The 20,071-nt window shown below is 40.8% G+C and overlaps 1 protein-coding gene across 2 annotated transcripts in view; it reads left to right on the forward strand.

The window, feature by feature from the left end:
* The window catches only part of LOC105539952 (microtubule-associated serine/threonine-protein kinase 4), a 360,921-nt gene that overhangs the window by 328,792 nt on the left and 12,058 nt on the right, over nt 1-20,071 (forward strand). For both annotated transcript variants that reach the window (XM_011980417.1, XM_011980425.1), the window contains 7 exons: nt 5,357-5,479; nt 5,668-5,780; nt 7,800-7,927; nt 8,275-8,510; nt 12,493-12,693; nt 15,705-15,934; nt 16,530-16,652. In XM_011980417.1, the coding sequence (XP_011835807.1) occupies nt 5,357-5,479; nt 5,668-5,780; nt 7,800-7,927; nt 8,275-8,510; nt 12,493-12,693; nt 15,705-15,934; nt 16,530-16,652 (1,154 nt within the window). The remainder of the gene's footprint in view (nt 1-5,356; nt 5,480-5,667; nt 5,781-7,799; nt 7,928-8,274; nt 8,511-12,492; nt 12,694-15,704; nt 15,935-16,529; nt 16,653-20,071) is intronic.

Genomic DNA, 20,071 nt, shown 5'->3' on the forward strand with positions numbered 1-20,071 from the left:
TCTGTTAGTTGATGTAGAACATGACTGCAACACTTTATAGCAATAATATTTTGGATTTTGTTTCCTGATTCAAAGCAGTGTGTACACTAAGAGGGTTGGTTGGTTGTCTTTGTTTTTTGTTGTTTTTGTGTTTGGCAAAGCAGAAATTATGCTTAATTTGTTTCAATAAATAAAGCTTCTCTGGAAGAAAACCTCAAAGGCACATGTAACTCTTCTGTCCTGAAAAGCATGCATCTTAAATAACTTGAAACAGAGGATTCGCTATTTGGAACTCTTTTTGTTTTTGTCTTTAAATATACATCCCCATACGGATTTGACCCAGCATGTTACTATCTACAGGCTTTGAAATGGGTTATCAGTACTTGGACTAATTACTAGAAATGAGTGCCTGGGGTTGAACCATGCTGTCCTGTCACAGTGATCAGCACAGTGATGAGCACCATGACCCAAGAAAGTGAATTAAAAACCACTGCCTTTCAGGATTAACAAGATAGTAGATTTGCTTCTTGCTGATAATTTTTTCTGACTGTTCTGCCAGCATTTTATTCCCTTTTCTTCTCTGTATTCTGAATAGACAGACGTAGCGATCCCAGTATAGAGTCCCAGTCTGCCCGAGTATGTGAATTTATGTAGATGAGACTAAATATTAAATATAAATGCACATAGTCTAGCCAGCCTCCATAATTTTCATCAGTGAAAAGTGTTGGCTTGATGGATTATTTACTCTGAGCTGTTTCATTCTACCCCCATTTTAATAGAAATAACAGAAAATACTGAAGAAATCATTTTCTCCCCCATTTTTTTCCAAGACAAAAATTTGAAACAGCTACAAATATTTATTGTATTCTCCACATTCACCCACCGATTCTCCTATTGGAGGTCTCTGTTCTTACCTAAGTGTAGGCGAAGGCAGTGCTACTAGAGTTTATGATAATGCGTTATAGCAAGGGTCAGCAAGCTACAGCCAGATTTGTCCCACAGCCTGGTATTGTAAATAAAACTTTACTGAAACACCTCCACGTCCCACTCATTTAGGTATTGTATGGCTGCTTTCATGCTACAAGGACAGAGTTAGGTAGTCATGACAGACGGTATGCCATGCAAAGACTAAAATGTGTACTGTTTTGCCTTTTACACAAAAGCTTTGCAGACCCTGCATTAGAGAATCCAAAAAGGCTTAAAATTAGGGCTTCACTAGAAAACTTCTTTTAGTTGAGCCTCTCACTAGAGCACCTTGTGCGTTTTTTACTTTTTTCAGTGGGTGAGTGGACTTTTAACCTGAAAACCCAATATAAATTGAGGTTAAGGGCATAAACTCCACAGTCAGCTAACCTGAGTTTAAATCTCAGCTGTATGACCCTGGACAGGTTACTTCTTTTTCTAGTGCTCATCTCCTCATTTGTGAAAAGGAAATGTTTGAAGTGCTACCTCATAGGATTATTATAAAGATAAAAACAGATCCTTCTAGGGAAGAGGAGGCATTCTGCTGGATGGCTTTTTAAAACATTTCCTCCAGAGTCATCTGCCTCATTAACAATAGTTTTATCTTAAAATTATTTTCTAAGTTCATAAACTGACATGATTTCTTGTTCTGTTATGAATGCATACTGCCCTAGTCCTTCAATCAGCCCATAATATGTGTTTTTTGTTTGGTTTTTGGTTGGTGGGTGGGTGGGTGGAGTGGTTTGTTTATTTATTTAGAGATGGCATCTCACTCTGTCACCCCGGCTGGAGTGCAGTGGTGTGATCTTGGCCCACTGCAACCTCCGCCTCCCAGGTTCAAGCGATTCTCATGCCTAAGCCTCCCGAGTAGCTGGGACCACAAGTGCATGCCACCATGCCCAGCTACTTTTTGTATTTTTAGTAGAGATGGGTTTTTGCCATGTTGGCCAGGCTGGTCTTGAACTCCTGGCCTCAACTGATCCACCCACCTTGGCCTCCCAAAGTGCTGAGATTACAGCCTTATGAGCCATCGTGCCTGGCTCCATCATATATGTTTTAATCCCTGTTACCTGAGGTCAGGTGTAGAATTTTCCACTTGTGTCATATTGGTGCTCAAAAAGTTTCAGATTTTGGAGCATTTCAGATTTAAAATTTTCAGACCAAGGATGTTCAGCCTGTATTCTGCCCCGTATTTACTCCTCCAGGAAAACTTGGATTCTTGTTTGGGCTTCATTTAACTAGACAAGGATGTGATAATGATCAGCATCTCTGTGTTTATAAATCATAGGCTGCAAGTTACTTCTCTGTACATTTTCTCGTTGACTGCTACTTTCAGTCTTTTTAGGGTTTGACAGTTTGAAGAACGAATCTCCTAACAGAAACCCAGAAGAGACATTTAAAAGACCCTACCCAAGCTCTTAGAATTGTCAAGTGCTTGCCAAACAGGCCAGTCCAACATGACAGGTCCCAGTAGGGCCCAGAGCCTGAGGCTGAGAATCCCGCAGGCCTGCCATGCTGCTCCCAATGACAGCATTTTGTATTTAATGCATATTTAGTGGGCAAAATAATGCACCGTGAAAATGTGCGAATGCACATTTGCCCAAGAGATTAGAGAGGCTGAGAAAAAGGGTGTGAAGAGCATAATGGATGTTTAAGAAACTTCCATGAAAGGAGAGAAAAGGGAAAGTGTTAGTGTCAAAGCATAACGTGCAGTTTGGGAGCTTGTCCTACTGGAACTATACTTTTGAACTTGTAGAATATTGAGTGGCAGCCTGACTCATTGGACTTCAGAGCTGCTCAGATGTCACTGCTACCCATGTTTTGAATAGTTTCTTCATTGCCCTGAGTCTCAGTTTCCTAGTCTATGGAAATGGGCGTTGTATATACTTCACAGGATTATTGTGAGGAGTAAATGCAAAAATGTTCACGAAGGTATCTAGTTCATTTACTAAGTACCTAGCAAGAGCTCAAGGAATAATGTTTCCTTTCCCTTCATGATGAATTCTTACAATGAGAACTATCATTTGCATGAGTGATTTGTTTTTAGCTCACGATGCTATCACCCATATTTTACCAAAAATTTAGCCCGGAGTCATTTTCCCCCAATTCCCCCCCACCCCGCTTTCTTTTCTTCCTTATCTCTCCATAAGTGCATGAGAAACTGGACCAACTAATACCAGCTTCTCATAAGTGAGGCACAAAGGCCAAAGGGTGAAAAATGTGAGCTAAATCAACCATGGGCTGTGAGTCCTTGAGGAGGACCCATTTGTCATTGTCTACAGGGATGAAATGAAGGCTCTCACCAACTTGGGTCCCAGAGGATAGCAGGCGGTGGGGTAAAACCCCCGACACTGGCTGCAGTCTGGTTGAGCTCTTGGCCCTAGAGAAACTGCTTTTCTGATAAAGTTGAGCAACCCAAAACATGAGGGCTGGACCGTTGATATGGCCCCATGAGCAGCAGCTGAAGTGATAGTCATTGTGGTCTAGTGGAACCATCACTGCACTAGGAGTTCAGAGATGTGTGTTGTGGACCACTAACTAGGGCTTCCCCTATCCGACATCCTCACCGTGCTGACGACCTCCATGTTGGGTAGGGAAACAGTTAAGCCCTCTTAGCTTTCGTATTCTGTTTCTCCAAGTAAAAGAGCGCTAGAAGAAAATGAGATGGGCACTTGTGTATACGGGCATTGATTAGGGATAGGTGAGAGCAAGGATGCATGGTTGGCTGGAATGAGACTCTGCAGAGGTGCTGTAGAACAGACACATGAGTTGGCTGTTAGGCTCAGGTCCCCAGTATTGGCAGTTCTGAATCTGTTTGCAAAGCGATGCAAGAGAGATGGTGAAGTAGGAACAAATTAAAGCATGCCTCCGCCTTATATATGGCACTGAGGTTGGGCCTGGGTGTTTTTAGGCAGGCCTAGGTTCAGCCTTGAATCTTTACCCTCTGGGGGATCATGGTCCATGGTGTTTTATTGCTTATGCTTCATTTCCACATCCACAAAAGGTGTTGTAATGCCCACTTCGTGTGGTTATATTTGATGATTTAATTAAAGGAAACAAGATACCTGTCCCATAGCATCTAGTGCAATACTTGTCACAAGTTGACTCTCAGTCGTAGCTGCTCATGCTTATTGTCAGATTTCAGTATTTTGCTAGAAATGTGGAAACCACCTGGATAGAATAGGGTAAAGATTCTAATTAAATGTTTTATAAAGAAGAATCCATTTCCCCCTTTTTTGGGTAATTTCCTCGCTTTGATGTTTTCACTCCATTCCATCATTTTCAGAACACCAATTTGCCCTGGCTGGATTCAGAGCTAGGGCTGACACTATGCCTTATGCTAGAGGGGTCCAATGAGGACAGAGTCCAATCTTTGATCCACAGACAGCAACCCCCAACCAAGATTCACAGCCCATTTTGTATTCAATTTGGCATTTCTCATCCTATTCTTTTTGTACCCCACAGAGGACAGGATGAGAGGCCTGGGTGACAATTACAAGAACGAGGCATTTACTTGCACCTAGCAGAGATCTTTTGGCAGGGAGGCTGATTAGACCCTTTATTAACGTCTCAGATATCTCTCAGAGTTTTTTCAGGGTTGATTCTTTGTTATCTCTCCAACAGTATGTGTGCTGGTGGCAGGGCGGGGGTCTGATTCTTATGCTATGATATTATATCGTGTACCTTTTTCTCTTTATATGGGATACAGTATTCATATTTTTGATGGCCTGTCCTTTAAAATCACTCTTTAAAATTATGAACTGAATTGAAAACATTTCACTGAATTATGCTATCATGCTGACTTGGCAAAAAGAAGCCTAAAACTTGGAAATGGTGATTGATATTTTAGAGGCGTTAAAAGTCTTTAAAACAGATTTGTCAGTTTCCTACTTACGAATCTGTAGTTCACAGAATCTAATTCTTATCTATGTTAATGAGCAATCCAATAAAATTGAATGGTAACCCCTATAAGTAATATTTAGGAAAAATTTATCAATATTCACTTCTCCTCCAGAGGAAATGTTGCTGTGAACACATTTTGCACCTTGTTAGAATTTCTTTGGGTTTTTATTGAGTGAGTCTGCTGTGGGCCAATATTTATCCACATCTCCAGGTTCAGCATAATGTGATTTTAAGTGTCCACAACATTAACCTTTGAAAAATGGAGGAAGTCATGGAAAAAACTAACAAAGAAAAACAGTGCCATAGCAACTGCTGTTAGCAACATCACATCTCCCACTGACAAATTATCAGAAAAATTTTTGGGGCTTTGGTTGTAGAATGAAAAAGTATGATTTTCATGTCTGTATTTCTTTGCTGATATGTTTTCAAAATTGTTAAAAACTGATGTTTGCCTTTGCTTAGTGGGGATAGTTTAACACTTTCCTCTCTGTCTCTACCTGCCCACTTCCAGGTGGTGCATATGAAGTCAAACAGCATCGATTCTTCCGTTCTTTAGACTGGAACAGTTTACTGAGACAGAAGGCAGAATTTATTCCCCAACTGGAATCTGAGGATGACACAAGTTATTTTGATAGTATGTGCTTTATCTGCCATAAAATATTGTTTGGCCTTTACTCGATAAATAATTACCTTTGCTTTTGAAACTCTTCATATCTCTGAGCTCTTAAACATAATGCTGATTCGATACAGAAACTCATAATTAAAATATCTAAACACTGAAAATCTGAGTAATTGGACCTGTTCCCAAACATTTCACTGCAGCTCGGTCTGAGAAGTATCATCATATGGAAACGGAGGAAGAAGACGACACAAATGATGAAGATTTTAATGTGGAAATAAGGCAGTTTTCTTCATGTTCACATAGGTTTTCAAAAGTAAGTGAAATGTGGCATAAACATACAGAGTCTCTCTGAGAGGATCTCCCGCTGGCCAGATAGTATCCCCGAACAGCTGGACACTTACTCTTTTCCAGGGTTTGAGGTCTCCTATGCCCAAACTTCCTTTTTTGTTGAAGAAAAGGGATCCCCTCAACTTATACTCTGTCCCTATGCTACTGTGAAAACATATTTCTCTCTCCATGAATTAAGATCTTGTTTTCTTAGGGGCATAGCCTTGCACCCAAAGTCTTGTCTTTGGAGTGTGTAACTGCTACTTATATGATGACCTTGCCTTGAATGTCTCACCTGACTCAATGCCAGGCTGTAGAGGCACCACTCGTTGCTTTTAACTTAGGATGACGAGCGCCAGCTTCACTGTGTGCAGAGTCATCTCCTAGGGATTACACAGAGTACAACAAAAGGAGAAGGCTCAGTCCTTGACATAAGCAAAGATACCTGGGGACAGTTGACTGTAAGATTGTAAAGTCTCGTAACTGCCGGGCATGGTGGCTCACACCTATAATTCCAGCACTTAGAGAGGCAGAGGCAGGAAGATAGCTTGAACCCAGGAGTTCGAGACCGGCCTGGGCAATATAGCGAGTTCCTGTTCTCCACAAAAAGGAAAAAAAAAAAAAAAGACTCGTAACCAGTAAACAGAAATTATAAGCCATATTGAAAAGGCAGTAGGAAGCCAAGCTAGAATCATGAAAATGGTAGAAGATAATAAAGCTGATGATTGAGAAAGATGCCTTTTTACCAGAAGAGGTAAGATTTAAAAAATAATTAATCAAAACAAAACTGATAGTTCTGAGACAGAACAGGGCCCTAGGAAAAATGGAAATCAACGTGAGGGTACCCTACCTCCCTTTTGCTATTTTCAGTAGCTACATATTTTCTGTTGCCATGGCATTTTGCATGATTGTCGTTTAGCTTTTCTATAACATTTAGTGATTTTAAAGTGCTCTGTAGCTTTTTCTAAATGATTACCTAGATGCACCTGCAAATTGGCCAGCACTACCCTCCCTGTTTATGGGAATGGCATTGAGGTAAGGATTTCCCTGGAGAAGGTGGTAGCCAGTCTGTCCTAGAGCCAGGACAGAAACTTTGCTAAGTGTGGACTCAGACCAGGACTGTTCTCTGGGCCATCAAAGACAACAAAGACAACCCCTAAACACTGCTTCCTTCTTTGCCTTGGTGGGTATTGGGTTTTCCCACTGTCTCCTGTTCTTTAGCCACTTTCCTGCTGTTCCTAGTAGATTACAGGAGGCCTCAGGACCATTCCCATGAGAGCAGCAAGTGTCTGAGCAGGGCAGTAGGGAGTGCTTCCTACCCTAGGCTCTTAGACCCCCATTTTACCTTCTCTCTTTCCTATGAGACAACAGAGGTTCAGAGATAGCTGAGACCTTGGGCTTACCTGAGATCCGATCCCCTTCAGGAACCCCGGCACCAACATAGGAAACTGCCTGTCTGTAGATGTGATTTGTAAGCGAAACAAATACCTCTGGCTCTTACAACAAAATATGTACTGCATCCCTGCCACACCACCACCCAGTCTTGAAACAGATAGTTTATTCTTCTGTTGGCACTCAATTCCAATTCATTCTTCTTCTTCCTACCCCTGACTGGTGGCCATTAAATCTTTTTCTCTGTTATTTTCTTTTTCCAGTTGACTTCATGGTTAAAAAGTAATCAAGATGTGCATTGATCCCGAGGCCTAGAACTCCACTGCATCTGTGGATTTTGTTTGCAGATACAAAGTCCGCAACAAGATATGATGAGAGGATGATGAATTCATAGCTCCCTATTTGTATATATGTACACACTCACACTCACACTCACTCACTCTGACCCTTCCTCTCAGGATTCTGGTCAACAACACTGGAAAGTACTTTCTGAATACACAATTTCAGTTCAGAATTTAGTTATCCTCTCAGGTTTTCCTCCCAAGACTTGGAGTGTTTTTCTGACAAACTCTTTTTAGTAGATATTAATAAGCACCGATTATTTGCCTTCCAGGTTTTCAGCAGTATAGATCGAATCACTCAGAATTCAGCAGAAGAGAAGGAAGACTCTGGGGACAAAACCAAAAGCACAACCTTGCCATCCACAGAAACACTGAGCTGGAGTTCAGAATATTCTGAAATGTATGTGAAATGCCTCTTAAGTAATATAAGCAGTAGCTACTAGAGCAGAGTTTCTTAAACTTCAGTGAGCATCAGAATACCTGGGAGACTTGTTAAAACACAGATCTCCCACCTCCAGAGTTTCTGATCCAGTAGATCTCGGGTGGGGCCTGAAAATGTGCATTTCTGACAAGTACCCAGATTCTGCAGATCTTGCTGCTCTGGGTACCACACATTAAGAACCACTGTGCTAGACATCTCTTGGTTAGGCTTATCTAAGTCCGATTTTCACCTGGTTTCTTCCAAAATTCACCTTTAACACAGTTTTCTAGTATGTGTATATGACTTTGTTTTTGCTTTTAATTAAGGCAACAGCTATCAACATCCAACTCTTCAGATACTGAAAGCAACAGACATAAACTCAGTTCTGGCCTACTTCCCAAACTGGCTATTTCAACAGAGGGAGAACAAGATGAAGCTGCCTCCCGCCCTGGAGACCCCCATGAGGAGCCAGGAAAGCCAGCCCTTCCCCCTGAAGAGAGTGCCCAGGAGGAGCCCGAGGTCACCACTCCAGCCAGCACCATCAGCAGCTCCACCCTGTCAGGTAAGCCTCGGGCCATAGTGCCTGCTGTCCTCCTCACCACACTAAGTGACTCCTAGCGCTCAGTCCCAGGGATGGCCTCGCCAGGCAGTAAAGATGGGTGTTTTACGCTGCTAGACTTTCTCCATGACCTCAGTCCTTAGGCTTGGGACACGATCTTCTGAGATCTAAGATGAGATATCTCAGACTGCTCCTCAGTGCTCAGCCATGCAGCAAACCATTATTGCTTCAGTTTGACCTTGGGGCCAAATTTCACCTTCTCAGCCAGGTTGCAGGGAATCTTTTGAGGGAAATAAGTCAGAATATGCTAAGGGAGTGTGTTCTCAGTTGTTGATGCAAAGGTATGTCTTATGCAGTTGCATCTAACTCAAAGTTCAGTGTGAGAGCCAGTATCCAGTAGTCAGCTTGTCAAAATTACCCTTGAAGATGTCTTAAATCACCCGTAAGGCACAGTATAAACCCAGGTTTCTCTCTAGCATTGAAATAGATGGTTGTTTCTTTGATGGAGTTGGCTTTTGTTAAAGGGTTATGTTGTACCAAATAATTTCTCTCTCCACACTAGACTCAGGCTCAGTGCAGCGTAACACTTAATGCTGTCCTGGTCCATCTAGGACTAAGGAGGGGAAAGGGGAGTCAGAAATACCAACATGATTTAAATTGGTATGTTACGTGCATATGAAATAACTCCACTGAAGACAAAAGTTACCTTCCCCATCTCTGGGTAATTGGAGTAAGAAACTCCTGAGACATCTTTGCATGCTTGGGAGGCAGTTAAGTGGGCTTGGGCCTTTGAAAGCACTTTTTTAATGTTACCTTTGTGTGATGTAACCTTCCTGACAAGAGGAACAGTGTCTTCACAGATTTTTTAAGGAGCTTAATATATCGTGGATACTTGCTGGTCATTAATAATGGAGGTATCCTCACTGGATAATCAAACTTGCAATTAACTGCCCCAGAACAAGCCTCTTAAGTTCATTTAAAGTATCATTTGGTTTATGAAAATTTTATGCACAGCATGTTCTTCTATAGAGTATGTGCATTTATGCTTTTTCAAAAAGTAAAAGATGTATATGGCTTAGAATTGCTATAATGAATGTTTTCATTAAGCTACATTCAATATGCTGTATTGATAACCATGAATGATTCCAAGATTTTTCATCAACATTTTTTAAACTAAGTGAATATTCATAGTGTAAGCTTTTTTTTTTTAATCATTTCAAGAAAAACAAATTTTATGGACTGGATTTATTTCAACCTCACTAAGAAGTTTGGATCTGTGAAGCTTCACATGTGCTTATAGTTTATTGTGGAGGAAAATAATGTTAGATTTTCTTCTCTCTCTTCACTTCAGTTCTGTTTTCATTTTGCATAATTCCACTTATCCTAACCATAAAGCCAAGAGAACAGCAATGAGGAAGTAGTGTAAAGGCAACCTGTTAGACTAAGATTCTTGACCATCTCTAGCTCATGTTGATGCTCAGATCACATGTAGGTATCTTGGTATTTTCTGTTCCTGGTTACAAAAGCCTTTATCTGGTTCTTAGTTACCTTACTCTGAATAGTGTATATTCACCTCGATTTAAAATTTATTCTGAATATAGTGAACTGTTTACTATCTCTTAGTCTCCTCAGCCTACTCACTACTGGAAGAGTAGGAGGGGAAGGGAGGGGAATCGTGTCTAAGCATTTGATTGATTACTTTCATAATTAAAAAAAAATCCACCTAGGTCCTGCCATGCATTTTGATTAATAGATTCACACCATCTTTCTCTCTCTCTCTCTCTCCCCCATACACACACTAAAAATAATCAAAGGCCTTGGGGGCTGTGCAGAATAGAGAGATGAGCTGATTTGCTTATAGCCAAGGGTAATTAGGGAGTCTGAAAACCGTGACTGTAGTAAAATTAAATTTGTTGATTTTTATATTGCTCCACCACCAAAAAGAAGGAACCCTTGACATTTAGAGAACATTAAAGTGACATTATCTGCCATTGGTAGAAAAGAAGCTCACGCTTATATGCAGTGCTGCAAAGTGAGATGGCAGAGGCAAGGGGGAGAGGTAACACACGGTTGTATATCCACACTCTGGCATTTAGGGAAGTACAACTTTATACCTGTTTCTCTTTTATCATGACTACATTGTGTTTGAAGCCATGCAAAATAAATGTCTTGAAGTCTTAGATGTAGGGGTCGAATGTATCCAACAATTACTCATTGTAAAGAGATTCAACTTTTCATTTTAGACTTGTCAGTGATCCCATCCAAACCAAATTACAAAGAAGCAAGTGTATACCTTACTCAAAGGGAAGCTTCAGTTTTATGAGATGAGATTTATTACTTGCGAAGCAGTTTTTATCAAGACCTTCAGTAGTTGATTTCTGTAACAGAATGGAATATACTGTTAAATGAGAATGATCTTATCTTATAGTAGTAAAAAGATTGATATTTGCTTTAACGTTATCTCCCTTTGTTGGTCAGATGGGTGTTATGTGTAAGTCCATGAGTATTTTCCTGTACATACGCACAGTAGATGACCACAAAGTGTGTCATGCCTAAAGCCGCTGTCCAAATTCCCAGCTTCCCTTAGCTAGACCACAGCTGTAAGGTCTGAACTTTGTCCATGAGCTTGGGCCAAACTACAACCGTACCACTAAGTGGTGTATAGACGGCAATGTAAGAGAAATGCTGGTTAAGTCTAAGTCTAATTCTTTCCTAGGCAAACAGTGTCATATGGTCAGCACTTCAAAATGTGCTGGCTGCTCTTTCAAAAGATCGTTTATAGTGGTGTGAAATACTCTGCATGGATTGTATCTCTAAAGGTGATGAGGCAGTTGAAGATTTTTAAGCATGGGACTTATAATGTAGCATTTAGAAGTAAAAATGAGATGAGCATTGTCTCTCCTGGATGGACAAAAATGTGCTATCAATGATGTTTTTAAAGAAAAGCAAGATAGAAGACCAATAACCTGGGAAAGAAAGAGTGGGACAAATCAAAAGGAATAGCTGTTCAGCTTCCTTCTGGGGGACTCAACATGTCACCCTGCTGCAGAGCTTTCTTTACTCTCGGCCTCTGCATTCACTGGACCAGCATCAGTGATGTTCCATTTCTGCACCCACCTCCATATTTATCCTCTCTTATGCTCCATTGTTGAGGGAAGTCCTCATTTTTTTAAGTTAAAAATAACTCCAGTTTATATTAAAGATTAGCAAAATTAAAAGTAAAGAAGGTGTGGTTTAGAGGGGAGAGGAAATAGCATGAGGGAGGATCAGCATTTGATACGCTGGATTAAAAGCCAGGAGGATGAAGTGAGCTTGAGTAATGAAGAGAGTAATATCCCCTTTGTCTTGCTTGTCGTTTGAAATGTACAGGGAGCTTAGAATGGAGGCATACAGCCTGAGAAGCGAGAAGAGACACGTTAGGCACTTTTCTATCAGTTACTTGCCTCAGTCTAGTATGAGGTGTGTTCTAAGAGCACAGGCATAAGCCTACGGGGAGTGATGAAACAATGTCCACGTGTCAAAATTATGATTAACAGCCTTGATAATGATAATCAGTATCATAAGGTAATCACCGTATGAAGTGGGTGGCCATGGTGTTTGGGAGGTAATCTTTGATTCATAGCACAGCCTTTCATGGTATGGGTGGTAGGGGCACCAGAATTGTCTCTGCAAGGTTTCAAAAATATAGATTGTTGAAAGAAACTAATTCCTTTGGTTAAATGGAGTCATGGATTGAGAATTAGCAGACATGTGTACAGGTAGAATGAAGCCTGAATAGACGCCTCTTCCATCTCTTCCTTCTCCACGTCACCTTTCTCAAACCAATCACATGTTGTTAATGTTCGCCTGACACTGTCGGGACTTACTGGCCACATAGGAGTATGTTCTCCAGCATTTACTCTTCCTGCTGTCTCTCTCTTCCCCTCTTCCCACCTCTCCTATCCTAGATTTTCCTGAACGTGTTTATCCCTTCTTCTTTGTACAGTTGGCAGTTTTTCAGAGCACTTGGATCAGATAAATGGACGAAGCGAGTGTGTGGACAGTACAGATAATTCCTCAAAGCCATCCAGTGAACCCGCTTCTCACATGGCTCGACAGCGATTAGAAAGCACAGAAAAAAAGAAAATCTCTGGGAAAGTCACAAAGTCCCTCTCTGCCAGTGCTCTGTCCCTCATGATCCCAGGAGGTAGAGAGATACTACTTGCATGAAACTGTGTGATTTGTGCATGTGGTCCCGTCCCTCCTCTCCCAATTTGGAATGCTGAACGAGATGCAAGATTGCTTGAAGTAATAACGGGTCATGTCCCAGGACAGCTCTTGAGAGCTTCTGCCTGCAGACTCTGAATTCTTCCTGCAGGATTTGTAGGGCCCCCAAGGAGCATTTTGGCCTATTTCATCTCACTTTCTGCATCAGGGTTTGTACAAGAGAGGCTTCCTTCCCATGAAAGCTTGTTTCTGTTTTGTTTCCTTTCCTTTTCTTTTCTCCCTCCAAGTTAAATGATAAATTTTCCTTCCTTGAATAATTTTTTTTTTCTCTAGACTGTATAATTGATACACTTTATAGAGCTGTTTACAGCATTTGTGTTGGAAAGCTAAGTATATAGTTTTTCTCATCTAATGAATGAGGAAAATAGTGACAGAATATAAGCTTTTCATTCTGGAGATAGAGTCACAGACAGCATTGAAATTCTAGGTTTTCCCAACCCTGTCGGTTGAGCTATGCTTCCTCCTACTGGTAGCAAACCATCTTCTGCCCTGTTTTGGAAAACTGGGCTTAATTGAAGTTTTGTTGAACTGTAGTATTTTCCCACAAACTGGTTTTGCCTCTACTGATCTCTAAGTCTGTAGTAATCCCACTGGTAGAAATGAAATATACACCCTGATGGTTGTGATATCACTCCAAATGACAGCAAGAGACTCGAGTTATATTGCAGATGCCTTGTTTTTGGAAGAATACAGATCATGTATAAAAGGGATTGTTTTTGTTTTTAAAATTTCATATTTGTGCAAAAAGCAATTTGACATAAACAAATGCTCATTTGGGAGTAGTGCTCAGTCTAGCAGATTCAGTTTCTGGGAGGTGTCCCGTTTAGCTCCATAAAACAAACACCTGTATCCCTAGTCTGTATGACTCTTCATAACCTGAAGATGATGGTCCCGGTGCAGCTGCACAGACAGGAAGGTAAGTGGGATATGGGCCAGTGTAGTTTTGAAAGCTGGTGAGGAAGTCTATACTTTGGTAGAATAAGGAAATCATTCAATTTGGGGAGGTAAGAGAGACCATCAGAAGGTAAAGAAGAGGGGGCCTGGCCTTTCAGCAGTTTGGATCTGTGTGTGTCCACAGTGCCCTACTCCCACCTGCATGTCTTGAAGTTCCCTGCTTGCCAGCATGCGTCTCTTCACCTGTCCTTTGATTAGACAGAAGGGATCCAGCAGAAAAGAACCAAGATGCTACATGAAGTCAGAGAGGGGAGGAGCATGGGTTGTGGTACAGTTGGCTTTGCTCTTCTTTGAACAAGCACAAGAATTGAAATAGTGGGTAGTATGGATACTTTCAGCTTATGGTAGCCACAGTGGAACTCACCACACCCTGGTGAGCCTTCAGTAGCACTGGGAACTTTGTAGCCTGGCTCCAACTGAGCTCCTGTGTAAACCTCAGCATGTTTTGTAGATTATTCTGCCTTTTCTCAAGTGCACACACACACACTGACAGTCTCACATAACTGGTTAAGGTCTGTTTAGATTCATGTAGATGAAACAGGGATATGAACTAAAAATAAAAGTGTTCATTTCTGCTGCTATAACAAAATACTTTAGACTGGGCAAGGTAATAACAGAATTTGTTGATCACAGTTCTGGAGCCTGGGAAGTCCAAGATCAAGGTGCCGACAGTTTCAGCATCTGACGAGGGCTTGTTCCTCATGGACAGCACCTTCTCTGTGTCCTCACATGGCAGAAGGAAAGAACGAACTCTCTCCAGTCTGTTGTATAAGGGCACTAATTCACTTATGACGGGCAGAGCCCTCATGACCTAATCACCTCCCAGAGGTCCCACCTCTTAAAACCATTACTTTGGGGGTTAGGTTTCAAAATAGGAATTTTAGGGGGACACAAACATTCAGAGCATAGCAGTTTGCTTCTAAAACAAAGAAAGCAGTAGATTTGGTGTTTTCGAATATGCACTGAGATTCTCTTCAGGTTTCTCTATCTCACCTTCATTATCCTCTCAGAGACCTTATTAGAATTGCAAGTAATATGTGAAGAGAATCAGTTGTCACCACAGTAATGGTATTCGTTTATAGAGAAGTCACCACTTCATTGTTTTCCTGATTAAAATTTCTTTCCTTCTTTTTTTTTTTTTTTTTTCTTTTTTGTGAGACAGGGTCTTGCTCTGTCGCCCAGGCTGAAGTGCCGTGGCACAATCACGGCTCACTGCAGCCTCAACCTCCCAGACTCAGTTGATCCTCTCACCTCAGTCTCCCAGGTAGCTGGAACTATAGGCACATGCCACCTTTCCTGGCTAATTTTTTTGTATTGTTTGTAGAGACAGGGTTTAGCCATATCACCTGAGTGGTCTTGAACTCCTGGGCTCAAGCCACCAGCCCACCTTGGCCTCTCAAAAGTGCTGGGATTACAGGTGTGAGCCACTACACCCGGCCAGTTAAAATTCTTTAATCAGTATTCATTCAATAGCATTGTAGAAATCAGCTGGTAAATTGATAAACTGCTTTCCTGGCCATGTGTGTTGAAAAGGACCATGTTAAAATTGTTTAGTGAAGAATTTGGAATCCAGTATCTGTTAATATAATACATACAGTCTTCACATGAAAACACACTTGAAATACATGCATCTATGATTTATTTCTTTACTTAAAATAAAACATTAAAATGTCACAGCCAGAAGGTAATCTTTGTGCTGTCTTTTAATAAGCATAGAAACTAAAAAATTTTTTTCTCTTTCCTAACTGAAAAATTAGTTAAAATAGCAACACTCATGAAGTTTGACAGTTTTGGAATTCATCCTCGTTACTGATAGAAACATTTTTATATTACTTTGTCTTCATTTGGCTATTGGAAACAAATGGATTTGTGTTGTGACTGTGCCCCCAGTCCTAGCAGGGCTCATGGGGTGAGGGTTACCTGCATGGATGCTTGTGTGAGCCACATGGGCTTTGATGACTGGCTTCTTCGTTACAGATATGTTTGCTGTTTCCCCTCTGGGAAGTCCAATGTCTCCCCATTCCCTGTCCTCGGACCCTTCCTCTTCACGAGATTCCTCTCCCAGCCGAGATTCCTCAGCAGCTTCTGCCAGTCCACATCAGCCGATTGTGATCCATAGTTCAGGGAAGAACTACGGCTTTACCATCCGAGCCATCCGGGTGTATGTGGGAGACAGTGACATCTATACAGTGCACCATATCGTCTGGGTAAAACCTGCATGTCTCACACTTGGGATTTTTCATTTCCAGCCAAGCTGGAGAGTGGATAGATTGGCTGATAAATAGCAAATCTATTTACTTTTAAGTTTGCATTTGGGACCTGTTTCATTTTCCTTTTAGAACTCCATCCGTGAATGTATACGGTGGAATTGAATTTAGCAAAAACGAGTATCTCATCATTCTGTCCAGTTTTCATATTTGATTGTTCTTTCTTACATACCAAGCTGGTAGACATAGTCAAAGGCAATCCTATTTCCATCCTCCTTTTATTTTTTCATTTTTTTCCTAGCCTTCTTTTTAAAAATTACCTTCTCAAATCACATGAAATGTTTTGGTCATTCATTTTTATTTTTTCTTTTTGACTCTGGTACTTTCAGTCTGAATCACCTGAAAATTTCTGAGTACCATAGAAAGTTTACTATTTTAGAATAACGATAGAACAGGAATAGTAACCATACCTGTTAGATTTTCTATTAGAAGCTTAGGACATTTGCTAATTAGCTCATTATTCTTCCAAAAGACACAGTAGGTGTTAGAGTTGTCATTTGTTTGCCTACAAATATCCTCTCCTCTTGGACTTTAGAACGTAGAAGAAGGAAGTCCAGCGTGCCAGGCAGGACTGAAGGCTGGAGACCTTATCACACACATCAATGGAGAACCGGTGCATGGACTCGTCCACACAGAAGTTATAGAGCTCCTACTGAAGGTATTGTATTTTTTTATGTCAGGGCCATGCTGATGAGACAGCATGATGGTACAGCCCCAAAGGGGCTAGTACCAGGAGATTGATTACCCTGTGGCACACCCATGTCTGATTACTGAGGAAGTATTCAGTAATCTCAAGTTTAAAGACAAAGATATTATGAACTCTCTGGTTTTATGTAATGAAATGATGTCTTTTTTTCTGCATACTCATTCCCTAATTTAATTTTGCTTCTCATTCTAAATTGTAAGTAGTAAGAATTCTCTTTGTTTATATACCTTACACGGTGACATCTCTTTGGGAGTCACCTGTCCTAAAGGTGACTTTCTTCAGGAACTTCTAACAGGTTTCATTCTAGTATACAAGAAGACAAAATTGTATTAAACTGTGAGGTTCGATCTGAAGGTTTAGTCTGAGAATTAGAGTTCCTTTGAAAAACAAAATTGTAAATATATACACATGTACTATAAATTATAAAAAATAAGTGGTAGTGAAAGAAGAGGTTCTAGCAATTATTAGGCCTCCCTCCCCTCCATACAAATTAACTTAAATAGGGATCAATTTATATTTAAAATGTAAGCTGAATAGAGCCTATGGAGTAAGAAGGTCACAGGAAGCATGACTGTAAATGGAGAGAAAGGACACACACTGATCCTGTCAGACTGTTCTGTTTAGTTATTTGATTTGCTACTTGCTGACTCTAGAATATAAAGTTATGGTTCAAAATATGGATCTGGTTAAAACAAATAAAGATGAATGTATGGGTTTGAGTTAAAATTGTCACAGAAAATGAAGGCTAATTAGTCTATGATGAGAAATGGAGTCCCTACTTAGAGAATTATTTTACAGATCAGCAGATTTATGGACGACCTCTTGTTTCTTAAGCACTGTGCTTTGGACTCTGGAAGGGGCAATGAACCAGAGAAATGTGAGCATAGCTGCAAAGAACCTACAGACTATTTAGGGAGACAAAGCATAAATACATATAAACATAAATACTTGCACATCATTTAAATATAACGTTTATTCAGACTGTTTCTAGCACACTTGCTCTGAAGCAGGTGCTGTTGTAGACATTGGTTACATGGGGACTGAGGTGTGGTCTCTGACCTTGAGAAGTATGGGAGATGTAAGTGAGCAAAAACAACAACAACAACAACAAAAGAAAACACAATTTAATTAAGGCTGTAGGAGAGAGAGGAATGTCATACTTTTGGAGAGAACATTCTATAAGTGGGGAGAGGCCTCACAGGGAAGTGACATTGAACTGGAATTTGGAAGGCACTGTAGAGAAGTGGGTGTGCACATCTTTCAAACATGCAGTTAAATGACTTTTCTCCTCTCTTCTCTGCCATTTCCCCAGACCACATAAGTGTATCTTCCAACAATTCAGAGTCTGGCCTAGGTCCCAGGAAGAGTAAATATTGTGTATATCCAAAGGTCCAGTGTGTAGTAGTAGATGGGAACATTATTGCCATTGATTAGTTCAGAGTATTAATGAGATTTTGGTCTTGGGCTCAGACCTTGGGCTCAGGGGCTGGGGGCTCGATAATTTTGTGGGATTAAGGTAAACCATGAAGTTTTCCTTTCCTTGCTGTCCAAAAGTTACTATAAAAGGAGCCAAGTTCCCTGTGGCCACTTTTATTATTTCCTGATTCATGTTTTGCCGTACATGTCCTTCAGTTTGGTAGCAAAAGCCGTGAGATGACTGGAGTTAGCCTACCCTTTTGGTACATATGGCCACTGCTTAGAAACAAATGCCACTTCTGGCACCTATGTGGATAAGACCTGAGGTTTTTCGATGAGCATCTGTCTCTGATAATATTTTTTGTCCAACTGGGATGGAACAATGATTTCAGAGTGAGCGTCCAAGAAATGGGAGGCAGAGCAGGATTGCTGACTGAGATCCCTGGACTGTGAAACTCACCTGCAGTGACCATACACTCCTCAAGACAGAAGTCAAGATGAGACACAAAGTTCATGAGTCTCACCAGCTGCTTCTCTCACAATCCTGAATCCTGTGGTCCATGGTGGTCCCTTTCAGCTCAGAACCACCTGTTGTGGACAAGAACCCAGGGAATTGTTTGGTTTTTTTATCCTTTGTTTTCAGTTTGTAAGGATTGCGAAGATAGGCTGACTAAGGTGCTTACTCTTTAAAGTGCTGCCTGAACTTTTCTAGGCGCTCGCCTTGACCCTTTGTATTAGAGAGTAAGTCTGTGTTCTGTGGAGGAGCTTCACTCAGTGTCACGCATCCCACTACACGTTTTCCAAATCTTCTTATCAGTGATTTAAAAATGGCTAAAGGGATTTCAAATGGTAATATGTGTTTTGTCTTCTACATTCTTTATAGCAGCGTTACATTTTATGCAGAACAGCTCCTGCGACAGCGTATCTTTAGATAGTATCATATGTCTGTTCACAACATCAGAATAAGAAATAATATACTGAAATATATATATTGAGAAATATACATTGGCTTATTTCACTGAGACATAATTGATCACTTTCGTGATTTACTTTGTAAAGTATTTTAATAGAATTTTGTATTTTAAAACTTACCTTCCTGCTTCTATGAAATTTGAATGTGTATTTCCCCTAGAGGACTCTGGCAAGGTCTCTTAGCAGACTCAGATGATCCCATTTCTATTATCTTGCCCTCTTCTGGTTATGGAGCACCTTGCACAACCCAAAGCCTTCATTTCTGGATGCAGTCAATGTGTGTCACTGAAACTGCTTAAACACAGTGGAGTGGAGAGCCATTGGCACCCTTTGAAGCCATGGTGTACTCTGTCACAAATCCAAAGAGCATCCTGCCTGTGTTCATAAAGGAAGCACTCAAGAGGAGTAAGCAATGTCATGAAACCAAGAGGATACAAGGGATTTAATTATCTTCCCAGTGAACTGTGTAATCATGCTGCTTCCTTCCAAATTTAACCAGTGACTCTTGAAATCAGAGTATTAAGTGACTAGTGTCAGTGCTGGGCTCCTGTGTGCCATCATTGGTTTAACAGCAGGGAAGTTGGCTGTATTATGGTACTCTCAAATGCTGTTTACACAGTGTTTTATACTTGCAAAGGACTTTACGGAATGTCATGGCACTCTTAGAGAAAGGGAGAGAAGTCCTGACAGAGGGCTGTAGGTGTATGTTTAGAACTGCATGACTACCTGTACAGTGTTTGTCTTTTGGATTATGAATATAGTAAGCATTTTCCATGTTTCATAGAATCACATTTGGTCTTGTTTACCTTCACAACTTCAAAGTGAACCTGCTATGGGAGCACTATCTTCCATGCATAGACAAACTTGTCTAAAATCACTCAGCATCCTCGATCCATGGAATTATAAAATGTCATGGTTATCCAGTTCAGCTCCCCACTGGCTATGTGAATCCCTGACAGTGTCCTCCTTCAGCTTCACCTCAA

The sequence above is a fragment of the Mandrillus leucophaeus genome, unplaced genomic scaffold (assembly GCF_000951045.1).
Source record: "Mandrillus leucophaeus isolate KB7577 unplaced genomic scaffold, Mleu.le_1.0 Scaffold1042, whole genome shotgun sequence".
NCBI classification, from domain to species: Eukaryota; Metazoa; Chordata; class Mammalia; order Primates; family Cercopithecidae; genus Mandrillus; species Mandrillus leucophaeus.